Below are 18,756 nucleotides of genomic sequence, written 5' to 3'. Positions count from 1 at the left end.
CTGAGTCCCTCCCACTAGTGAATTAAGCAAGGTGACTAGCAGTTCTCATGTGTTTATTCCTTTCTTCATCTCCCCAGGAGGAGAAGCGTGGGCAGTGGAGTGTCTTGTTTTGGTAGTTACAGATAAAATAAATAAATACACCCCTTCCCCCCCCCCCCCCCCCCACACACACACACTCAGTGCTGTGCATTTGTTAAGAGAAAGTAAGGTCAAAGAAATGTGCCTTGCACTTGGAGTGGAAGGTGGTGAGTTTTTAATGCTTAATGGCAGCATGCTTGCTGGTTGACCAAAGTACATTAAGATCAGTTTTAGCTGGAAATGTATAAACTAACTGGGCTTGATCCTCGTTAAGATTAAGGCTCATTTACACCACTCAGGTAGTGTTAAGGGACCTATGTGTAAATGAGAATCAGAGTCTAAATTCAGTTGTCTACCATGGGTTAATGTATACAGGGCCTGTATAATGAGGGCTGCAGCTATTAACCTCTTATCTTCTTAGTAATTATGTTGGACAAATTCCACAGAGATGAAAAGAAAAAGTAAACATTTGAGTTCCAAATATATTTGATTGAGTTTTTTAGCATGAAAAGAAACGTGAAGGTGACTATTTATACAGATTCTTTTTATGCTCTTAATTTTCAAAGCTTTTCCTCTTGCATTGTATATCTTAACCTCAGACATCTCAAACAATTACGCAAGCAAAAAGCCAAAGTGTCCATTAAAGGGAAAAGTTTTGTATCTCTTGCTTCCTTAGGGAATTGTTTAGTTTTATGAAAGTCTGCGTTTAAACTCTGGCCCCCCAACTACACAAGTCAGCAGGCTACAAATAATAATTTAACACCATCAAGCTTCTGTTTATACTGAAGGTACCTCACCCTATGATCTCCTTATAGCACACATTAGAAAGACATGGTAGGTGAGATATCTTTTATTGGACCAACTTTCGAGCTACACAGAACTTTTCCTCATCTTCAGAAGCAAGCTCCCCACAGACCAGGACACAGCAACTCAAAGCGGCATCAGACCCTGCCAGAACAACAGATGCAAAACTTGTAGACATATCTACACTGCTACAATGATCAACATCCTCTCTTCCCCAAACACACCTTTCAAGATCCATGGTTACACACATGCCTATCACAACATGTGGTCTACCACATCCAGTGCACTAAATGCCCCAGTAACAACTATGTGGGTGAAACCAGACAACCATTACACACTCAAGTGAAAATGATAAAAGACAAAACACATCACCACCTGTGGGTGAACACTTTTCACAAAGCAGTCACTCTTTCTGACCCCTGTCCTCATCCTCAAAGGAAACCTGCACAGCACTTTCAAAAGATTACCCTGGGAGATTAAATTCATAACTTTGCTAAACACTAAAAATCATGATCTTAATAAACATACTGGATTTATGGCTTATTACAACAATCTGTAGTGCACTACCTCTGGTTTTTGTCTTAATGATTACAGGGGGTTAATGGGCCACTCCACTTTAAATGGTCTCTTCGAATATGTGTTATCTACTTATGCTAAAACTATCTGTTCTACCTTATTTTTAGCCGTGACACTGAGTATCTCTCCCAGAACTGAGGAAGAGCTCTCTGTGAGCTCGAAAGCTTCTCTCTCTCACCAACAGAAGTTGGTCCAATTAAAAAATATTACCTCACCCATCTTGTGTCTCTAATATCCTGGGACCAACACAGCTACAACACCACTGCATACACGCAGGCTCTTAACATACAGGCTTAGAGTGATAACATCTCTAAAAGTTACGCTCTGGGACTTAAACTTACTCTTACTAAAGTCAGTGGAAGTTTTCCTGCCAATTTCAATGGGTGCAGGTTTGAGTTTAATGTATGTAATGGTGGTATCAGTACTTATCCATAACTTCTAAATTAACTGTGTAAGTTTTGTGTTCTTTCACACGTTAAGTCTCAGTCAGTCTTTTTCTCATTTACTAGGACCATTGGTAAGATGTACCTCATTCATTTAATAAGTAACAGACCAATAGGAAACTGAGCTAATGGTTCTAAACCTGAGAGGAAAACCTCAAGCTTCCTTATGTACTACTGCAAAATTAGCACACCTGTACCTTGCTTTTGGCACAATTAATATTTTAGAAGAGGAATTCTTGAAGTCTTAATTCACATGGGTTCCTTATTCAGTATTGTCTACAGAAGTCCACAAAAAAGTTAATGTTCTTTCAAGAGGAACAAAAGATATACAATTGTACACAAAAAGTCTTGAATTTTATTGAAATTTCAAGTCTTGTTTCAAACAAAAACTGCTTTCTTCAGACAAAAATATTCTCTCGTTGTCTTCAGATACCAGTAAGTCTAAATTGGTCCTTTAGTGCCTCTTTTTGTTGTCATCATCATGAGAAGTTCACCCTGCTGGTTTGTTCTGTAAGGTCTCATTTTTATCGTGTGAAGGAACGTACATGACGACCTCTTCCACTGCCTCCACTAACAAACTTTCCTCTTGAGCCACCGCTACCACCACTACCAGCACTCGCCCAAGATGGTCCAATTCCACCTCGGCCTCTGGAAGCACGATCACGAGGACTGGGGCGATAGCCTTAAAGCAAAGAAAAATATATTAACGGTAGTAGTGCCCACGGATTAGCCCCGCTGAGCTAGGGGCTGAACAAACATAAGGTACACAGTTCCTACCTTTAATTTATTTTCTAGTCTTTTTTCAATTTTTCATTAGGCAAACGTTGTTTTGTTTTAACTAAAGATGCAATTACCAGGGTTGTTAAAACAATTACATTGCAAAAGTTAGTATTAATGCAAGATTAAGATTGTAAATTCAAGCATTCAAATCAGCGAGTTTTGTAAATTTATAATGGATTACATTTTAATAACAGTTTATATTAAAGTATATTTTGGATTTACCATTAATGAACAATAGTTAATATATATTTAAAACTTTTACTGTATTTCAAGATGCCTGCAATAAGCTTCATTTGTAAAAAGAAAATGCAACTAGAAGCTTTGTACAATTTGATGCCCACTTCTGTGTACTGTAAAAAGAATACCACATACCTGCAGAACTTAATGGCCTCAATGGTGGCAGGGGGCCCCTATTAAAATTGCTTTGACCCCCTCTGCTATCATTGTAGGTGCCTCGTGGTGTATTTTGTGCACTCCAGCTTGAACCCCGGGCTCCTTCACGACGATTGTAATTTCCTAAACACAAAACACAGGTGCTGAGTAACGCTCAGAGTTCTCTGCACTGTTTAACTAGTAGTATGCTGCAATACATGACCAGTCTACTAGGAATAATTCTACTGTAATAGGACAAGAATGCATCTACACACAATCCCAATGTTTTAGATGACAAGGGGCTCACAGTCCCTATATGCCTATCCAGCTCTATCTATAGGGAGACTGATATATTAACCTAGAGATGGCTTGAGCCTACATCATAGGCACCAGTGTCAATACAGTGCTGAGACTGGCACGCCTAAAGGAACAGGATGCACAGCATTACGCTTTGAAGATGCAGGGAACTTCCTCAATATACCGAGCTCTGTACGGATGAGAAACCTTACTGATTTGATGCAGTCACATCATGAAACTCATTCCAAAGGCCAAGTATTATACAATCTGCCTGAATTCTAATACCTGGAACAGAGTCTCACCAATACATAGCCAAACAAGGCTTCAGGCACCGAAGGCCTCAGACGCCAAGAAAAATGTTAAGGGAAGGACTTGAGTGGCTGAGATTAATTTAGACTACTGTCAGATACCTCACAGTTAGCAGCAGGGGTGAAACCTATCCCTGCCACTGCATACTCTTGTGGCAAAGCCCCTTACTTCTGCAGCACACTGAAACTTACCTGTTTTTTAATGTACTGATTCAAATATAATGAATATGACCAGTACTGTATTTTGACAGTAAATTCACACAAATCTCAATTATGGAATGCTTTATCAATTTAACACTGCCCAGCCCATTTTCACTTTTCCACATGCTACAGTATTTTTATATCAACTGCATTACAGAAGCTGTAATGGCAAAGCTGGAATGTCTGGCAGCTGGTAAGGGAGTAGGTTGAGATTTTGGCACCCAGAAAGCTTTTGAGGGTTTTGCATCTGGGAAGTGGTTGACTCTCCTCCTCCTTGTGGATAGGGCAGAGGCTACTTGACCTTTCTTTGTATGGAGGGATAGCGGAGGAGAAGTTGGGGTACATACTGATTTTGGATTAGAGATGAACAAATAACTGATTTTTCAGTTCAGTAGCTTAACCAAAAAAAGTTTGTTTGAACTGAAAACTTAAGAATTTTTCTCACCAAATGTAAAACTTGAAAAACAATTATTCAAAAACGTCAATTCAACACAGTTTTGACATTTCTGGGGGGGAAAAAAAAAAATCAGTGGAAACTATTCACCAAATTTGCAGAGTTTCAGTGCCTCCCCAAATGCATTGTTTGGCAGATTTACACACACACACACACACACACACACACACACACGTTTTGCCCAGTTCTAGTTTGGGCATCTGTTGGAGGTAGAAGAGAATGCCTCATGAAGCATGAGTGTGTTTTATTAACAGTGCTGTAGGCAATACAAAGGTGGAAAGGAATGCACATCTATCCCCTCACAAAATATAGGTTTTTTTTGGTCTGCTAATTTAAAGAAAACCTAAATTCTGCAGCAAAATCTCTAGCCAGAGAATCACTGCAAACATGGGGCCCTGCACATTCTTCTTCTCAAGAAGACGGGGAGCCTTTCTAATCAAAATGCATTTAAAGTTGATAGTACCGTTATGCTTAATTTGACAAATGCCCATATCATTTCACAACAAGGCAGTTAATTGTTTTTCTGTTACAGCTACAAGCACTCCTGTGGCCATTGCACACAACAGCATAAGACCAAAGAGTGAAGATCTAGCTAAATTCTTTTGCAAAAATGTCACTCAGACCAGAACAGAGAATAGTTAAACATAGCTTTGGTTTAACTCCAGCATAGCCTAGAGAAACATTTTTTATCCTAGACAGTAATCAGTTTACTCCAAATCCTCAGACAAGAGGCAACATACCTTTTGAAGCAGGTGGTGTAAAGAATCTGTTCTGACTGTGAAAAGCTCCCCGTCCTCCACGATTCCCTGAGAACCCGCCACGTGAAGATATCTTCTGGGATACTTTTGGTGGCCTTTTAGGTTGTGGTATCCCATCTGGAGGGACCACTTCTTTGCTCTCTGCAGCAACAAAATCGTCCACATGCATAGAAGGTGGTCTGCTTGTATTCTGTTTCCTTTGACGAAAGATATCATGTGGTCGAATACCTTGTCCAAATCCTCCCCGGCCTCTTCCTCTAGGAGGTGGCACAACATGTGCTCTCTTTGCAGGTTCTATGTACTCAGATTTTCCACTATATAGCAAAACAAAATTAACAGGATTATTTACTGACCTAAGAATTTATTCCAGCTGAATGTTCGGCATTCTCTGAATTAGTATTTAGTAGAAGTTTAAATTCATAATGTAAAAACTGTGTAACATAACTGGCAAGATACGATGAAGCTTAATGTTGTAGGCATGCTCTTTGCTTCTGCATATTTCAGAAATATTCATCATCCATAATATCTCACTACCTAACTACATAGCTTTGAATTCACTGCTCAAAAACCAGCTTTTTGTTAGTACACAATCTCAATCTCAATTTTAAGTACCTTCCTGTGGATAGGTAGATATCTCCCACTCAGCTAGACTACATTAATTGTATACTGATTCGAAGTCAGCAATACGTCTTACCTTGAAGTTATAAAGGTCTCATGCTTGTGTTTGCCAAGTTTGAACCCTTTTGTGGTTTTTGTCCTACCAGGAGATGAAGGTTCTGACAAAAATGATCTCTCCAGTTCTGCTTGCAAGTCAAAGTCACTGCAGCCTTTCTCTGACAGTTCAATTAAGTCTACCTTTACCTGCAATAACAGAATACAGTTACACCACAATAACCACAACCAACAACGCTGGGTAACACTTCAGTATTTTTGAAACAGGAGAAGTGCAGCAGATGCAGAAGGAGCTCCAGCAGCAGGATGGGAGTAGTTCAGCTGGGGTTCCATCCTGCTCTGGAATCCCCCATAGGAGCACAAAGCCCCAGTCAGCCCCTTTAACCCAAGTCATATGGGCTGAGAGAAAAGACGCAGCACCTGAGAGCAGGAGCTGCAGCAGCAGCACCTGTACGGTCCTGGACATCATCAATGGCAGGGCCTAAGGTTCAGATTTTGATTTTGACAGTCTGCTGTCTGATTCAATTAGAACTCCAGCAGGGCCCATATCCTGCCTGGAGAACAGCCTCACAGATTCAGTTGTGTGACTTCTTTTTGTACAGGAGGGAGGCATAGGAAGAGACAGTCTGCTGAGGAAAAAGTTTATTTACATAATATCTGTCTTTGTGTATTAGTAAGAAGAAAGGAAGGTATAACTATGAAAAGATGAATGAGAATTAAGTTTGAGATGAGATATATTTGATAGTTTTCTCTAAGTATGGAAATCTAAGAATCTGTCATTGTTTCCATTAGGATTGCCTAACTTCAAAAGCAGTAACTCCCAGGAATAAACTCTTACCTATGGTACCCTCACAGCGCGGATTTTTTTAAATCCAAAATTTGGAGGTCATGTGTAGAAAGACAAATGAAGTTTTTACAAATAATTTAGCCTGTAACTATGAACTTTTCTTTAATTTCTTTAGATCGCAAGTTCTTTGGGGAAAAGGACTGTCTTTTATTATGTGTATACAACTCCTAGCACAATCCTAATAAGGATTTCTGAATACTATTGCAGTATGAATAGATGAAAAAGAGGAAGAAATTTGGTTTCTCATATACCCGAGTCCCAAAAAGCTCCAAGAAGTGTTATAGAAAGAGAACTTAAGAACATAAGAACGGCCATACTGGGTCAGACCAAAGATCCATCTAGCCCAGTATCCTGTCTTCTGACAGTGGCCAATGCAAGATTCTCCAGACGGAATGAACAGAACTGGTAATCATCAAGTGATCCATCCCCTGTCGCCCATTGGGAACACCATCCCTGCCCATCCTGGCTAATAGCCATTGATGGATCTATGAATTTATCAAGTTCTTTTTTGAACCCTGTTATAGTCCTGGCCTTCACAACATTCTCTAACAAGGAGTTCCACAGTTTGGAAAAAAAAAAAAAATTTCCACAGTGTGAAAAAATACTTCCTTTCATTTGTTTTAAACCTTCTGCCTATTAATTTCATTTGGTGACTTCTAGTTCTTGTGTTATGAGAAGGAGTAAATAACACTTCCTTATTTACTTCTCCACACCAGTCATGATTTTATAGACCTCTCTCATATCCCCCCCTTAGTCATCTCTTCTCCAAGCTGAAAAGTCCCAGTCTTATTAATCTCTCCTCATATGGAAGCTGTTCCATGCCCCTAATCATTTTTGTTGCCCTTTTCTGAACCTTTTCCAATTCCAATATATCTTTTTTGAGATGGGGCGACCACATCTGCACAGAGTATTCAAGATGTGGGCATACCATGGATTTATATAGAGGCAATATAATATTTTTCTGTTTTATTATCTATCATTTTCTTAGCTTTTTTGACTGCCGCTGCACATTGAGTGGATGTTTGCAGAGAACTATCCACAATGACTTCAAGATCTCTTTCTTGAGTGGTAACAGCTAATTTAGACCCTCATCATTTCATACAGAGAGAGACAGACAGACAGAGTTAGGATTATGTTTTCCAATGTGCATTACTTTGCATTTATCAACATTGAATTTATCTGCCATTTTGTTGCCCAGTCATCCAGTTTTGAAATCACTTTGTAACTCTTTGCAGTATGCTTTGGACTTAACTATCTTGAGTAATTTTGTATCGTCTGCAAATTTTGCCACTTCACGGTTTACCCCTTTTATAGATCATTTATGAGTATGTTGAATAGGACTGGTCCCAGTACAGACCCCTGGGGAACATCACTATTTACCTCTCTCCATTCTGAAAACTGACCATTTATTCCTACCCTTTGTTTCCTATCTTTTAATCAGTTACCAATCCATGAGGACCTTCCCTCTTATCCCATGACAGCTTACTTTGCTTAAGAGCCTTTGGTGAGGGACCCTGTCAAAGGCTTTCTGAAAAATCTAAGTTTATTGTGTATGCACTTTAACTATTCTGGAAGTTATTCCAAGCACCTCAGCGATTTTCTATCTGCTTCTGCATACATTTAAATGTGTGCAATATTAATTTTTAAGGCGCGCCTGCACTGTCAGATTGTAGGGCAAGGGCAGAAAGAATGAGCCACTCACCTAGATGGCATCATTGATGCCCATTGGCAGCCCTTCTTTTTTAATTATTTCTATTCTTAACAAGCACTGAGGCTGGTCAGGTGGAAGCCGGCCTCTTCCTGCTCTATCCTCAGCTGCTTCAAAAATCCCACCCTCTTTCCCCCTTCTTTGTGGAGACTGTTTAGACACATATTGACAAAGCAATAAGGAACACAGATGAAGAAATTCTACTCTCAGCTTAACAAGGAATACATTTTTTCCTCAATTTTAATTAAGCCTTTTACCATATCCAGATCAGTGTCAATTTCTTCAGCCTGGAATGGTGAGAACCACATAGATTTCAGCTGGTCATCCATCACATCTGCCAACACATATGTTGTCCTGTAACAATGAATATCAAATGTATTTTTGCTTAAAGACCAATATCTGCTGTAAGTGTATTTGGTTATTGTACTGGGGTATCATGTGACTCCTGGAGTCACTGCTCTTGCAGAAGTGCTCTCTCAAGGGTTTTCTTTACATTCAAAGAAATTTAAATTTGGTATTTTGTGGCCAATCAAGAAAATGCAGATTATAAAACATAAGCTTCAGCAAGAGCAGCAAATGTACTATAACCAAGATTAAGCTAATACAGTAATTAGAAAACTGAACTGAAAAAACACTTCAGTAGTAATTGCATCTCATGAAATCATTTTATAGTGTTATATTTAAATTTCACCTCATCTAAGTGCAAGGCTGCCTGAAAAAAGAACAGGATTCCTTCATTGAATTAGCATGAAAAACCTTTGTAAGAGCTACTGTGGGAGAAATCCTTATCTTTAGCATCATATGAAATTCCATTTGGAAGGAGTTACCAGATACAGTTTGTTCCCCTACAATGAAGATATACTAATAACAACAGTAATATGTATAAAGCACAAAACCTGGAAATTAAATCCTACCCAGAACATACTAATCCATAAATTGTTGCATTTTTACAAGTTAAGCACACTCAACCTCCAACATATTTACTATTTTACCTATTATTAAACAGATTCTGGAGAGAGTCTGGTGCAGAAAGAACTGGTTCTACATCTTGGTCACTCAGAGGACAAGGATCGCCTGCTGATTCCAGCATCTGCCTAAGTCCAGCTACATTGTCCAATAAGGATTCAAGGCTGTCATCTTCTTTAGAACGTTCCTGCATAAGAGACATCACAATCAGAAATTTTTCCCAAAGATGAGAATTTAGAACAGTCAACATTAAGTATTTGCCAGATTGAAAAGAAAATGTTGCACAGACTATTTTCTGCACCCTATATTCTGTTCATCCATATATACTCTAAAATAAACAGATCCAGAAAAGCAGATAGGACAGCAGAGGGCACCCTAGTACCTTAAAAAAAGAACAAATAGCAGTCACCACTCCTCAGGGAGTCTAGCCTTTGTTTACATACCAGCTGACTTGCAGTGGCTATTAAAGAGACAAGGTGGGTGAGATAATACCTTTTATTGGACCAAGTGCTGTTGGTGAGAGAGAGAGAAGCTTTCAAGCTTATACAGAACTCTTCTTCTGCAGTGGTTAGACAGATAGTTTAATAAACCGGTCCCAGCACACCAATCATCTTACTATCACCTTATGCTCCCTGTCTGTTGTATTCACCTGTTATCTCTTGTCATATATAAAGCTCTCAAGGGAAAGGATTATTGTCTCATATGTGAAAACAGTGTCTTAGCACAAGGGTTTCCCAAACCTTGATTGGGACCTGTTGGCATTAACACAGTAAAAATAACAAATAATAATAAAGCCAGCATACAAACAATTCTGAGCACCACTCATAAAACCATTCTTACTCATTTAATTAGCTAGTGCACATCAACATGAGCCCTCTTTACTAATAAGTAGACAAGCATCTATACATACTTGTAAAGCGAGGTCAGCTAAGGACAAAAAATTAACTTGATTATTCAAAATTGTTTTACCAAAACATGTTTCTCCAGTTCAAGGAGCAAATTTTCTGGAGTTTCTTCTTTGTTCTGTAATAAATGTTTTAACTCTGCAGTAGTAAGACCCAGTGTTCTGGCTGGATGGGAACCATCTACTTCCATAAGACTTCCATCATCTCCACAACATCCCTGGGGGGTGGGGGGGGGGGAAAAATCACATGCTAAAGCTAATTTAAAAACAAAACAAAACAAAAACAAAAAAACCCCAACATCAAAAACTAGATCTTGTGACAGCATTACAAAACCTACAGCTACCCAGACAGACTTTAGAACAAAATACAACAATATGGAAATTCATTGGATACCTCCACCCCAGACACGTGCAAATAAAAACAAAAGATAATACTGCAGCTCAACTAATGGAGAGAGAATACACCAAAATCTCAGAGGAAGATTTTTTAGAAATATATATATTATTTTTAGTGATTTAAAATAAAAACACAAAAAATATATCATTAAATAAAGTATACCCAAAAGGACAAGGTTAGCTCATCCCATCAAGAGGTTCCTTTTTTCCATGTACTGTACATTGAAAATAGATTTGTATCAGAGCATTAATAATGTTTCAGGTTGTTTCTATCCACATGTTAATTTTAGGGTTGTTTTTTTTATTTAACAACACAAAATTCAGAAACACAGCAAATCTCTATCTTGACAAGACTCCAATCCAAAGTCTGGACACAATATCACACTGATCACCTCAGAAACCACACTTAAGGAACTCCACAGAATCAATTTGCAAAACGGTCTTATATACTTACATGCCCCTAATATTACAAATTCTGTTTAAGAAACAAAAAAACTTCTACTGATAACTTCTCTCCCCCAGGTGTATTTCACTATCACCACACTCATTACAGCTACTGTCTCCTATTATTTAAATAACCGAATCTGTAACATCCCACCCAAAGTATTTTGAAGTTGCTCTGACAGGTCATAAGCATGCATGCATCTGAACTGTACTTTTTAATTGAGAAATTAATGTAAAAATAAAAGGGAATCTATTTCTAAACTTCAGTAAATTTGAAAGATGAAGAAAACTGCTTATAGAAATACCACAATAGGAACAGAAATATGGGAAAGCATTCCAAAGAAGCATTCCAAACATTGAAAATATGTAAAATTCATGAAAAAAATATATGAAGGCCAGATGACTGCATTTTCTCCCTGAGGAATGCAACTGGACTTTCTTCACATGCTGAGAAAAGTGCTACTCTTCATTAACAGACATTCTTTGCAACATGTAGCGGTAAAGGATGCACTAAATTATTGATGAAAAAACATTATATCCAAAACTACATTATATCCAAAACTGAGCAAGCAGTTTTTACTTTTACATCACCTCTGTTATCTGTAACAAAAGCAGTGCTTCTACAACATTTGAAAAGCATTTAACATATAATCACTTACCAGTGTGTCGGAGTTTAGAATTTGTCTCATAAAATCCAAAAATGAAGAGGCCAGTTCACCTGTATCCTTACTAAAGCTACTTATTACTCGCTTTGATACGGTATACAGAGCATGGTTGCGTTTTCTTAGAGAGCTGTTTTCATAATAAAAAGAGGGAGGAAATTACCTAGTGTTTATACCACATCTCGCAATTGCTGCATTTTATTTCATTGTAAAAAATAACAACAACAACAAAGTTGCATATAAGGAAAATAATCAACAGTAAAGTAACAGAATATTGTTTAGAATAGATTTAACTAAAATTCTCCTATGATGCAGTGTGACAGCCACTCTGTATCCATCCTCACTAAGGAGTTCCTATTCAAAAAAACACACCACCACTTGATGACAGAGAACAAAAAAAATGCTACAACAGCTCAATACCCATCTAGTCAAAGCTCATTATCTCTTAACTGTCCCACTTGAATTTTTTCATAATATCTTATGGAAAAATTAAGTTTTTCTCAGCATGAAGTCTTTCTGCACAGAAAATAATTAGCATCTTAATATTTTTGGCAACCAAGAAACAAAAAGTGCACCACCACCACCCCCGCCCCAAAATGATAACTACAACTCTTATGAGACAGTTGGGAAACCATGTAGTCCAGTGACTAGAACGCTCTATTGGGACTCACAATAGCTGGGCTCTATTCCTGGTTCAGTCACTGACCTACTGTGGCCTTCAGTAAGTCTCTTCACATCTCTGTGCCTCTGACTTTCCTCTCACCTGTTCTGTTTTATCTATTTAGATTGTAAACTCTACAGAGCAGGAACTACCTTATGTGTTTGCACAGTGCCTAGCACAATGGGGCTCCAATCATGTTTGGGACTGCTAGACACTATTGTAATACAAATAAGTCAGAATTAAAATATTCTCTTTCTACATCTTTGTTTCAGAAACTTGATCTGATTTTAAAAATCTAGATGATAAAAGGTTGTTCAAAATCACTTATAAAACAGTACCTCTTTAAGTGATAGAATCCATAATCATGCTCTGTAAGGAACATCATTGTCCTGATACATGTCAGGAGACAATTGTAACTGGTCTCTGCATTAGCAAGTGTTTCCATCAGACAGTCACAGATTAAGGACATCAATTCCTTGCTTGGTAATGAATTGGAGAGCTGTTCTAATTCAGAAACAGATCCCTCTGAGGAACTTGGCAAAATTAGTGCTATGTCCTGTAAAGAGAAACCATGACTACTTTATAAGCATTAAAATATCCATTATGTGTAGAGCTGGTAAACACTGACCATGTATTTAGACTATTTACTTTAATTTTCATGAAGAAAACAATGGATTTGCTCAGTACCTACTTAGAAACTTAAAAGTGTATTGGATTTTTAAAAGAATGTATTCAAAATTAAAATACAAATTGTCAGGTTTATTGTTTTACTGGCTGGTAACCAACACAAGAAACCCAAAATAAAAAAGAATAGTTTAAATGACACAAACAATTACTGTTTTTTTTCTTTTAAATATATGTAGGATGAAAATGCTGGCTAAGATACTACTGTACAGTACTGCTAGAAACAGTAATTGTTTTTAAATGATTCATTAAACATCTGCTGTATTGACTGAGATAGAGCTGCATAACACGAAAGGGCTGTCTAGACAAACATGCACACGTACACTATACATTTTTATTATATATTTATGTATATTCGAGTTGTCCCTCTCTATCACAAAAAATGGTTAAATTAACCATGATGAATAATTTGAGATAAGTCTTAGAATTGCTAATACCTTCTGGAAAGTTTAAAAACATGTTGATTCCCGCATATTGTAGAATTCATGCTACACAAAATAAGGTAAGACACATGATGTATAAACGCAAACTGATAATTAACCTTTTTACTGACTAAGCATGAACAAAGGCTGTTTTGTACACACAAATCAAGGTGTCTGCACGTAAATCACACATGTGCAAATGGATGCATGTACCTAACAATGTTTGTCCCTAAATGGTCTATTTCTTAAATATGTAGTTTTCAGATTCAATTTCCTATTTTACTGACTATTTTTACCTGACTGATTTTCTTAATCCTGAAATTTTAGGCTAACAGCATGTGACCAGTATTTATGTTTGTTAGAGGCTTCAGGCGGACAGCATGGAGGAAGAGATCTATTTATTCATTGATCAGGTAAAGCAAGCGCAGTGTGAGCATCCCACTATTCCATCCATGTGCCAAAATCTTCACATGAAGGGGATAATTCAGTCTCCATGTCCATTCAATTCTTGGTCTCTACTGATACCAAACAAGGGTTCTGGTTGCAAGAGTGATTTTTGTATATGTGGACACCTGTTCACTGAGATCAGCACTGAGAACAAACCCATTTCAAAGAAGCCAATGAACAGCCATCAGTGGTTATTTGCATCAGATGATATAAATCTAACTCTCCCCACAAAATTTTAACAGTAATTTTCCCTAACATTTTTTGGGAAAACAGACACGTAAGTGCAAACGTCACGGAGTTTATACCCTAAGGAAAACAAAACATGACGTTAGAATGTACTAAAAACTAAGGGGCTGTACAAGAACTGATAACATTATCAAAACAGTTCCCATTTGAGAACAGATAAATTAAGAATGTCCAAATTATCAAGGCATCAAGATTATAGATAATATTCAAGACCCTATTGCAAATGTAAAGAAGATCTTTTTCAGTGGCATATAACCACAGCAATCTAGAAGTTTGTGTACTACTGTTTTCTTTCTCTTTCACTCACACACCCACCAGATTATTTATAACAACATATAGTAATTTATATTTTAACTGTATAAAATACCTGATCACAGAGGGACTGCAAAATGGATGTTACATATTCAGCACATTGCTGATGAATAACATTGTCCCCAGTAGATCTCATTAAAGCCAACAGCTCCTGGAAAACTTCTGCATACTTCTCATCGCCTTTAATAGTTCCATTAACTAGATGCAAAATAGCTAATTTACAAGCTTTGTGTGAAGCCAGGGCATCAAGTAAAGCAAGTAATCGGGTAGTCTGGCCAGTATACTGTTTCTCTTTATCTTCTGTACTGCTGAAACAATATCAATGCACTTTAAAAACAGTGTTCCTACGTATTAGAAAGTTATTAAATAGACTATATTGTACAACCATTTTCATTTTAGTTAGATTTAAAAGTTTGTATTTTAAACAAAAACTATAATTTAAATGTTTAAAATTTATGTAATGTATGTATTTAGAAATTTCTATCTTAATTTTTATTTCTGGAAAACTACCACAACTACTACATTATTTGTATGGTTATATTGCATATGAACTCATTATCATCAATTTAAGAAATTATAGTTCACCTAAGCATATACAGATAGATGTTTTTAAATACTACTCATAATTTTGTTTCAATTTCTCCCAAACATTTCCTATAATGAAATTCTTTACATTAAAATAATATATTGTTTGCTTGGTTGGCAACACAGGATACTGTAGCAGACCTGGATTGAGGACTCAATCCAAGTCTGTAATGGACTAAAAATGTATCCAAAATTCAGTGTTCTTCACCTAAGAAAATTACTGCAGAGAACAGGAATGAATTCAACAGCTATTAAAAAAAAAAAATCTTTGTGCAATGGAGAACAAAGATACCTTTGTAAATCTTCTACAACCAGATCCAATACAGTCCTCATGATAAGAAGAGCAGTTGGTGATGCCAAGTCACACAACTGAACACAAATACGCCTCAGCATATGCTGAATAGGCTGGCAAGTTGAACCAGAGAATGATCGAACTATTTCTTGTAGCAATTTGGCCTGAACGTGGAGATGCATGCTCCACAGTTTTCTGGTGTTGAGTGCTACCGATATATCATGTGGTTCAATAACCTGTGGAAAAAGGATAAACAGGCTCTTTAAAAGATTTTTGCTTTACAAGAGAAAATCATTCAGGACCAAATTCTGCCCTCCTCAGATACTTGCCCACAAATCTAGGGATATCAATGAGATTTTCAAGCATGTATCTCAGGACAGAATTTAGCCCTAAACTGAAAATTAAATTAATAGTCATCTCAACAGATTATGTACTCCTTTGGGGCCTAGTCTAATCTGACACCTTTGTAAACACAATCACAATGAGGCTGTTTATTTTTATTCTTTTGTTAAACATCAAAAATTGAACATTAGAACTCCCACCTCTTCCGGTACTAATGTACACTGAAAAGTCCAAACATCTCTATGCAGCCATTTCAGCTCCTAGTTTTGGATACAAAAGCTGTAAGGTTAATAATTTAAGTAATATAATGGGATACCAGAAAACTAGCTAGTTAAGTAAGGGACAAAATCAATGTAAGACTGACTTAAACCTCCAGTTATTTGGGAAGCTTAAAATTAACACAAAACATGCACACGTTGATTTCTGATGAACAATTAAATATACCTCAAAACAACCTATTTGATTACAAATCCCTTTTTATAAGTCTCAATCAACCCTTTTATTCACCTTGGTCTTTTCCTCAACAAGAACATGATCTTTAAAGGAAATATAGAAGTTATTTATTAATTTGCTAATTTAATTAAAATCATACCTGAGTTGTTTGCATGGGCAATGGAAGAGGCAGCAATTCTGAAAGCAGTATAAGTCCAGAGAAAAATCCTTCAGGAATTCGCAAAATTGAAGAGAGGACCTCCTTTAACATTAAAGACCAAGTATTATTGGCCAAAGTTTCTTCTGAGATTGTAAGTTTTTCATTAACTCCCTGGGTAAAGGTCAATAAAATGTCAATAATGTCATTCTGAATTTTTTGTTCATCACTATCTAAACGGCCTGAGAGAGGGATAGAACACAGAAGCATATGTAAAGAAACAAGTGCTGAAGGAACACGCATGTCTTTAAATTCAAAAGATCCACCCCTCAGGAGCTCAGTTAACATGGTTTTAAGGAGATTAAGTGTACATCGCGCCATGGAAATGGTAGTAACTCTATGAAGTGTGGTTCCCATGTTGACATGGAGCCTCCAAGGCTGAATAAGAATACTGTTCAACTTTTGCAGAACTCGAATGAAGGTGTCCATTCCTTCAGCAGAAAAGAGCTGAATAACTGCAAGGTTCCATTTAAGATCCTTCTGTTGACCTGTGAAGGGGCGGGGGAGGAACAAGGAATTAACTTTCACACATCTCATATCAATTATATTTAAATCAGACTATCAGGTGTGATTAAATAACAGATACTTAGAAGACTTTTTTTTTTGTATCAGGAAGTGATCTGTAATATACCTTCAACAGGAGGTGGTGGGCATGCAACATGACAAAGAACACGGAGTGCAGTAAGAAGACCAACTCCTTCCTGGGTCATCAAACTATCAATATTCTATTAAAAAAGAATAAAGAACATATGTTACAAGGGACTAATTTTCAACAAAGATATGCTTGATACATTATACTAACCTATTTTCCTAGCCTACATCAAGTCAGAAGACTATTTAGCCATCACAATATATACAAAAAAAATTAAAGAGATTTTTTGTTATAAAGACAGAATAGTCTGAACTAACTGATATGGATCATTAAAAATAGCTGGATCTTATTGACATTCATTTTTCCAACTCTTCAAAAACCTGGTTCTGTCTATGTTCTACTCATGGGCATGACTGAAACTGCCAAGTACGGACGCTCTTCAGTTGCAGAATAAGCCCTGTCAAAATTTACAAACATACAATACTTTAGGAAAACACTTCAAACTGTCACACTAAATTCCGTATGTCATCTTCCATCACAGATAACTGCCAGGTTGTTAGCAACTTTTAAGACTGCTTCCTCTTAAAAAATGAGCCTACTCCTTCCTTCTATTTCAATGGCATCACAATCTGCTATGCAAGTCACAGACTTTTCAAATGTTGGACTGAGAATCGAAGGACAGATTGATTGCTTAGGCAAAAGCTTCTAACGTCACATTCCCAAAACAAAGTAACATCTGTATCAAAAATTTTACTAACCTGTTTAATATATTCAATGAGATTTGGGATACAATTAATTTCAAATCTAAGATTTTTCAAAGGTTCAAGCCACTTGCAGAGCTCTAAAAAACAAGATATGTTGGTGAACAGAAAGGTCATAAACTAGAATTGCATTTGTTTTATAAACCTGTGCTTTAAGAATAATTTAACTGATACAGACTAGTCTATGCACTTAGATGAAAAATTGCTAGGTATGAGCCATAGTATGAATTATAAACAGAAGGGATTTTAATGATCTGCATTAACATAATGAGGAAGGGGGGGGGGAAATCACATTAAGGCAGGGCATACATCTGATTTGAATGCTGTAGTATTCAGCTCATGCAAGTTTGATGCTGAAATGATTTTTTGGCATATGACCATCTTATGGCTAATCATCTTCTAATGGAATAAAAGTGAAACCCTGGAACATTGCTAGATTGGCAAGGCATTTTCCCTTTCTAGTAATTTTTTGGGGGGAAGTCCCCAATGAAGAGATTTGTTCTAGAAACAATATCAACATAGAAACACTCCTGTCCCTGTTTTCATTACTCCTACTCATACACGTAAACAATTTGTGAACATCACTTTGTATGTAAAACTAAATTATAAATGTTTTTTTCTTATTTATTTTAAATTAAATACGCACACCTAAAGAAAATCTCTCATGAACTCCAAGGGCCCTAATTCCCTTTAAAAATACAATGCCAAAGCCATTCAGAACCAAAACAGCAGCACATTCCTCTCACGCATAGTGGCACGTAAAATAGGTAATTACAAACCAAATCAAAATCTTCTGCTCCTTAAATACCCAACTAAACCCCATCCCCATCCCCAGGGCGTTCTCCATCAAAGTTTCTCAGCTCTGGTGTCCACTCCCCTCCTTGGTCCACAACAACCTGGATTTGTTAACCTGCCAGTTTGGGGGTTCACAGGTGGAACAGCTGGAAGCTGAAGAATGGCTTATTTAGGATTTCATGATATGACTGGGTAAAGTGGCATCCCTCTTCAGGCAAAAGACTAGTAATTGGAAAAACCGATGAACTGAAAGTTTCGTATTGAACATTTTTGGTTTCTAGTAGTGCATTTTACTGTT

General features: G+C 37.1%; 1 protein-coding gene across 3 annotated transcripts in view; it reads right to left on the bottom strand.

Moving 5' to 3' along the window:
- Positions 1–535: 535 nt before the first annotated feature.
- The window catches only part of VIRMA (vir like m6A methyltransferase associated), a 37,671-nt gene continuing 19,450 nt past the window's right edge, over positions 536–18,756 (bottom strand). Inside the window, exons 11-25 of one of the 3 annotated variants that reach the window (XM_054017412.1) lie at positions 17,661–17,743; positions 16,942–17,035; positions 16,254–16,798; positions 15,862–15,921; positions 15,320–15,555; positions 14,498–14,750; positions 12,670–12,887; positions 11,668–11,800; positions 10,234–10,386; positions 9,291–9,451; positions 8,556–8,652; positions 5,766–5,932; positions 5,054–5,385; positions 3,054–3,197; positions 536–2,583 (exon numbers count right to left, since the gene is read on the bottom strand). In XM_054017412.1, the coding sequence (XP_053873387.1) occupies positions 2,426–2,583; positions 3,054–3,197; positions 5,054–5,385; positions 5,766–5,932; positions 8,556–8,652; positions 9,291–9,451; positions 10,234–10,386; positions 11,668–11,800; positions 12,670–12,887; positions 14,498–14,750; positions 15,320–15,555; positions 15,862–15,921; positions 16,254–16,798; positions 16,942–17,035; positions 17,661–17,743 (2,834 nt within the window). In that variant the 3' untranslated portion in view covers positions 536–2,425. The remainder of the gene's footprint in view (positions 2,584–3,053; positions 3,198–5,053; positions 5,386–5,765; positions 5,933–8,555; positions 8,653–9,290; positions 9,452–10,233; positions 10,387–11,667; positions 11,801–12,669; positions 12,888–14,497; positions 14,751–15,319; positions 15,556–15,861; positions 15,922–16,253; positions 16,799–16,941; positions 17,036–17,660; positions 17,744–18,756) is intronic. The other 2 variants (XM_054017413.1, XM_054017414.1) reach the window with 2 other exon arrangements.

This window comes from Malaclemys terrapin, chromosome 2 (genome assembly GCF_027887155.1).
Source record: "Malaclemys terrapin pileata isolate rMalTer1 chromosome 2, rMalTer1.hap1, whole genome shotgun sequence".
In the NCBI taxonomy this organism is placed as follows: Eukaryota; Metazoa; Chordata; order Testudines; family Emydidae; genus Malaclemys; species Malaclemys terrapin.
The sequence above is the reverse complement of the archived record's forward strand: the minus strand, read 5'-3'. Positions and strand labels throughout refer to the sequence as shown.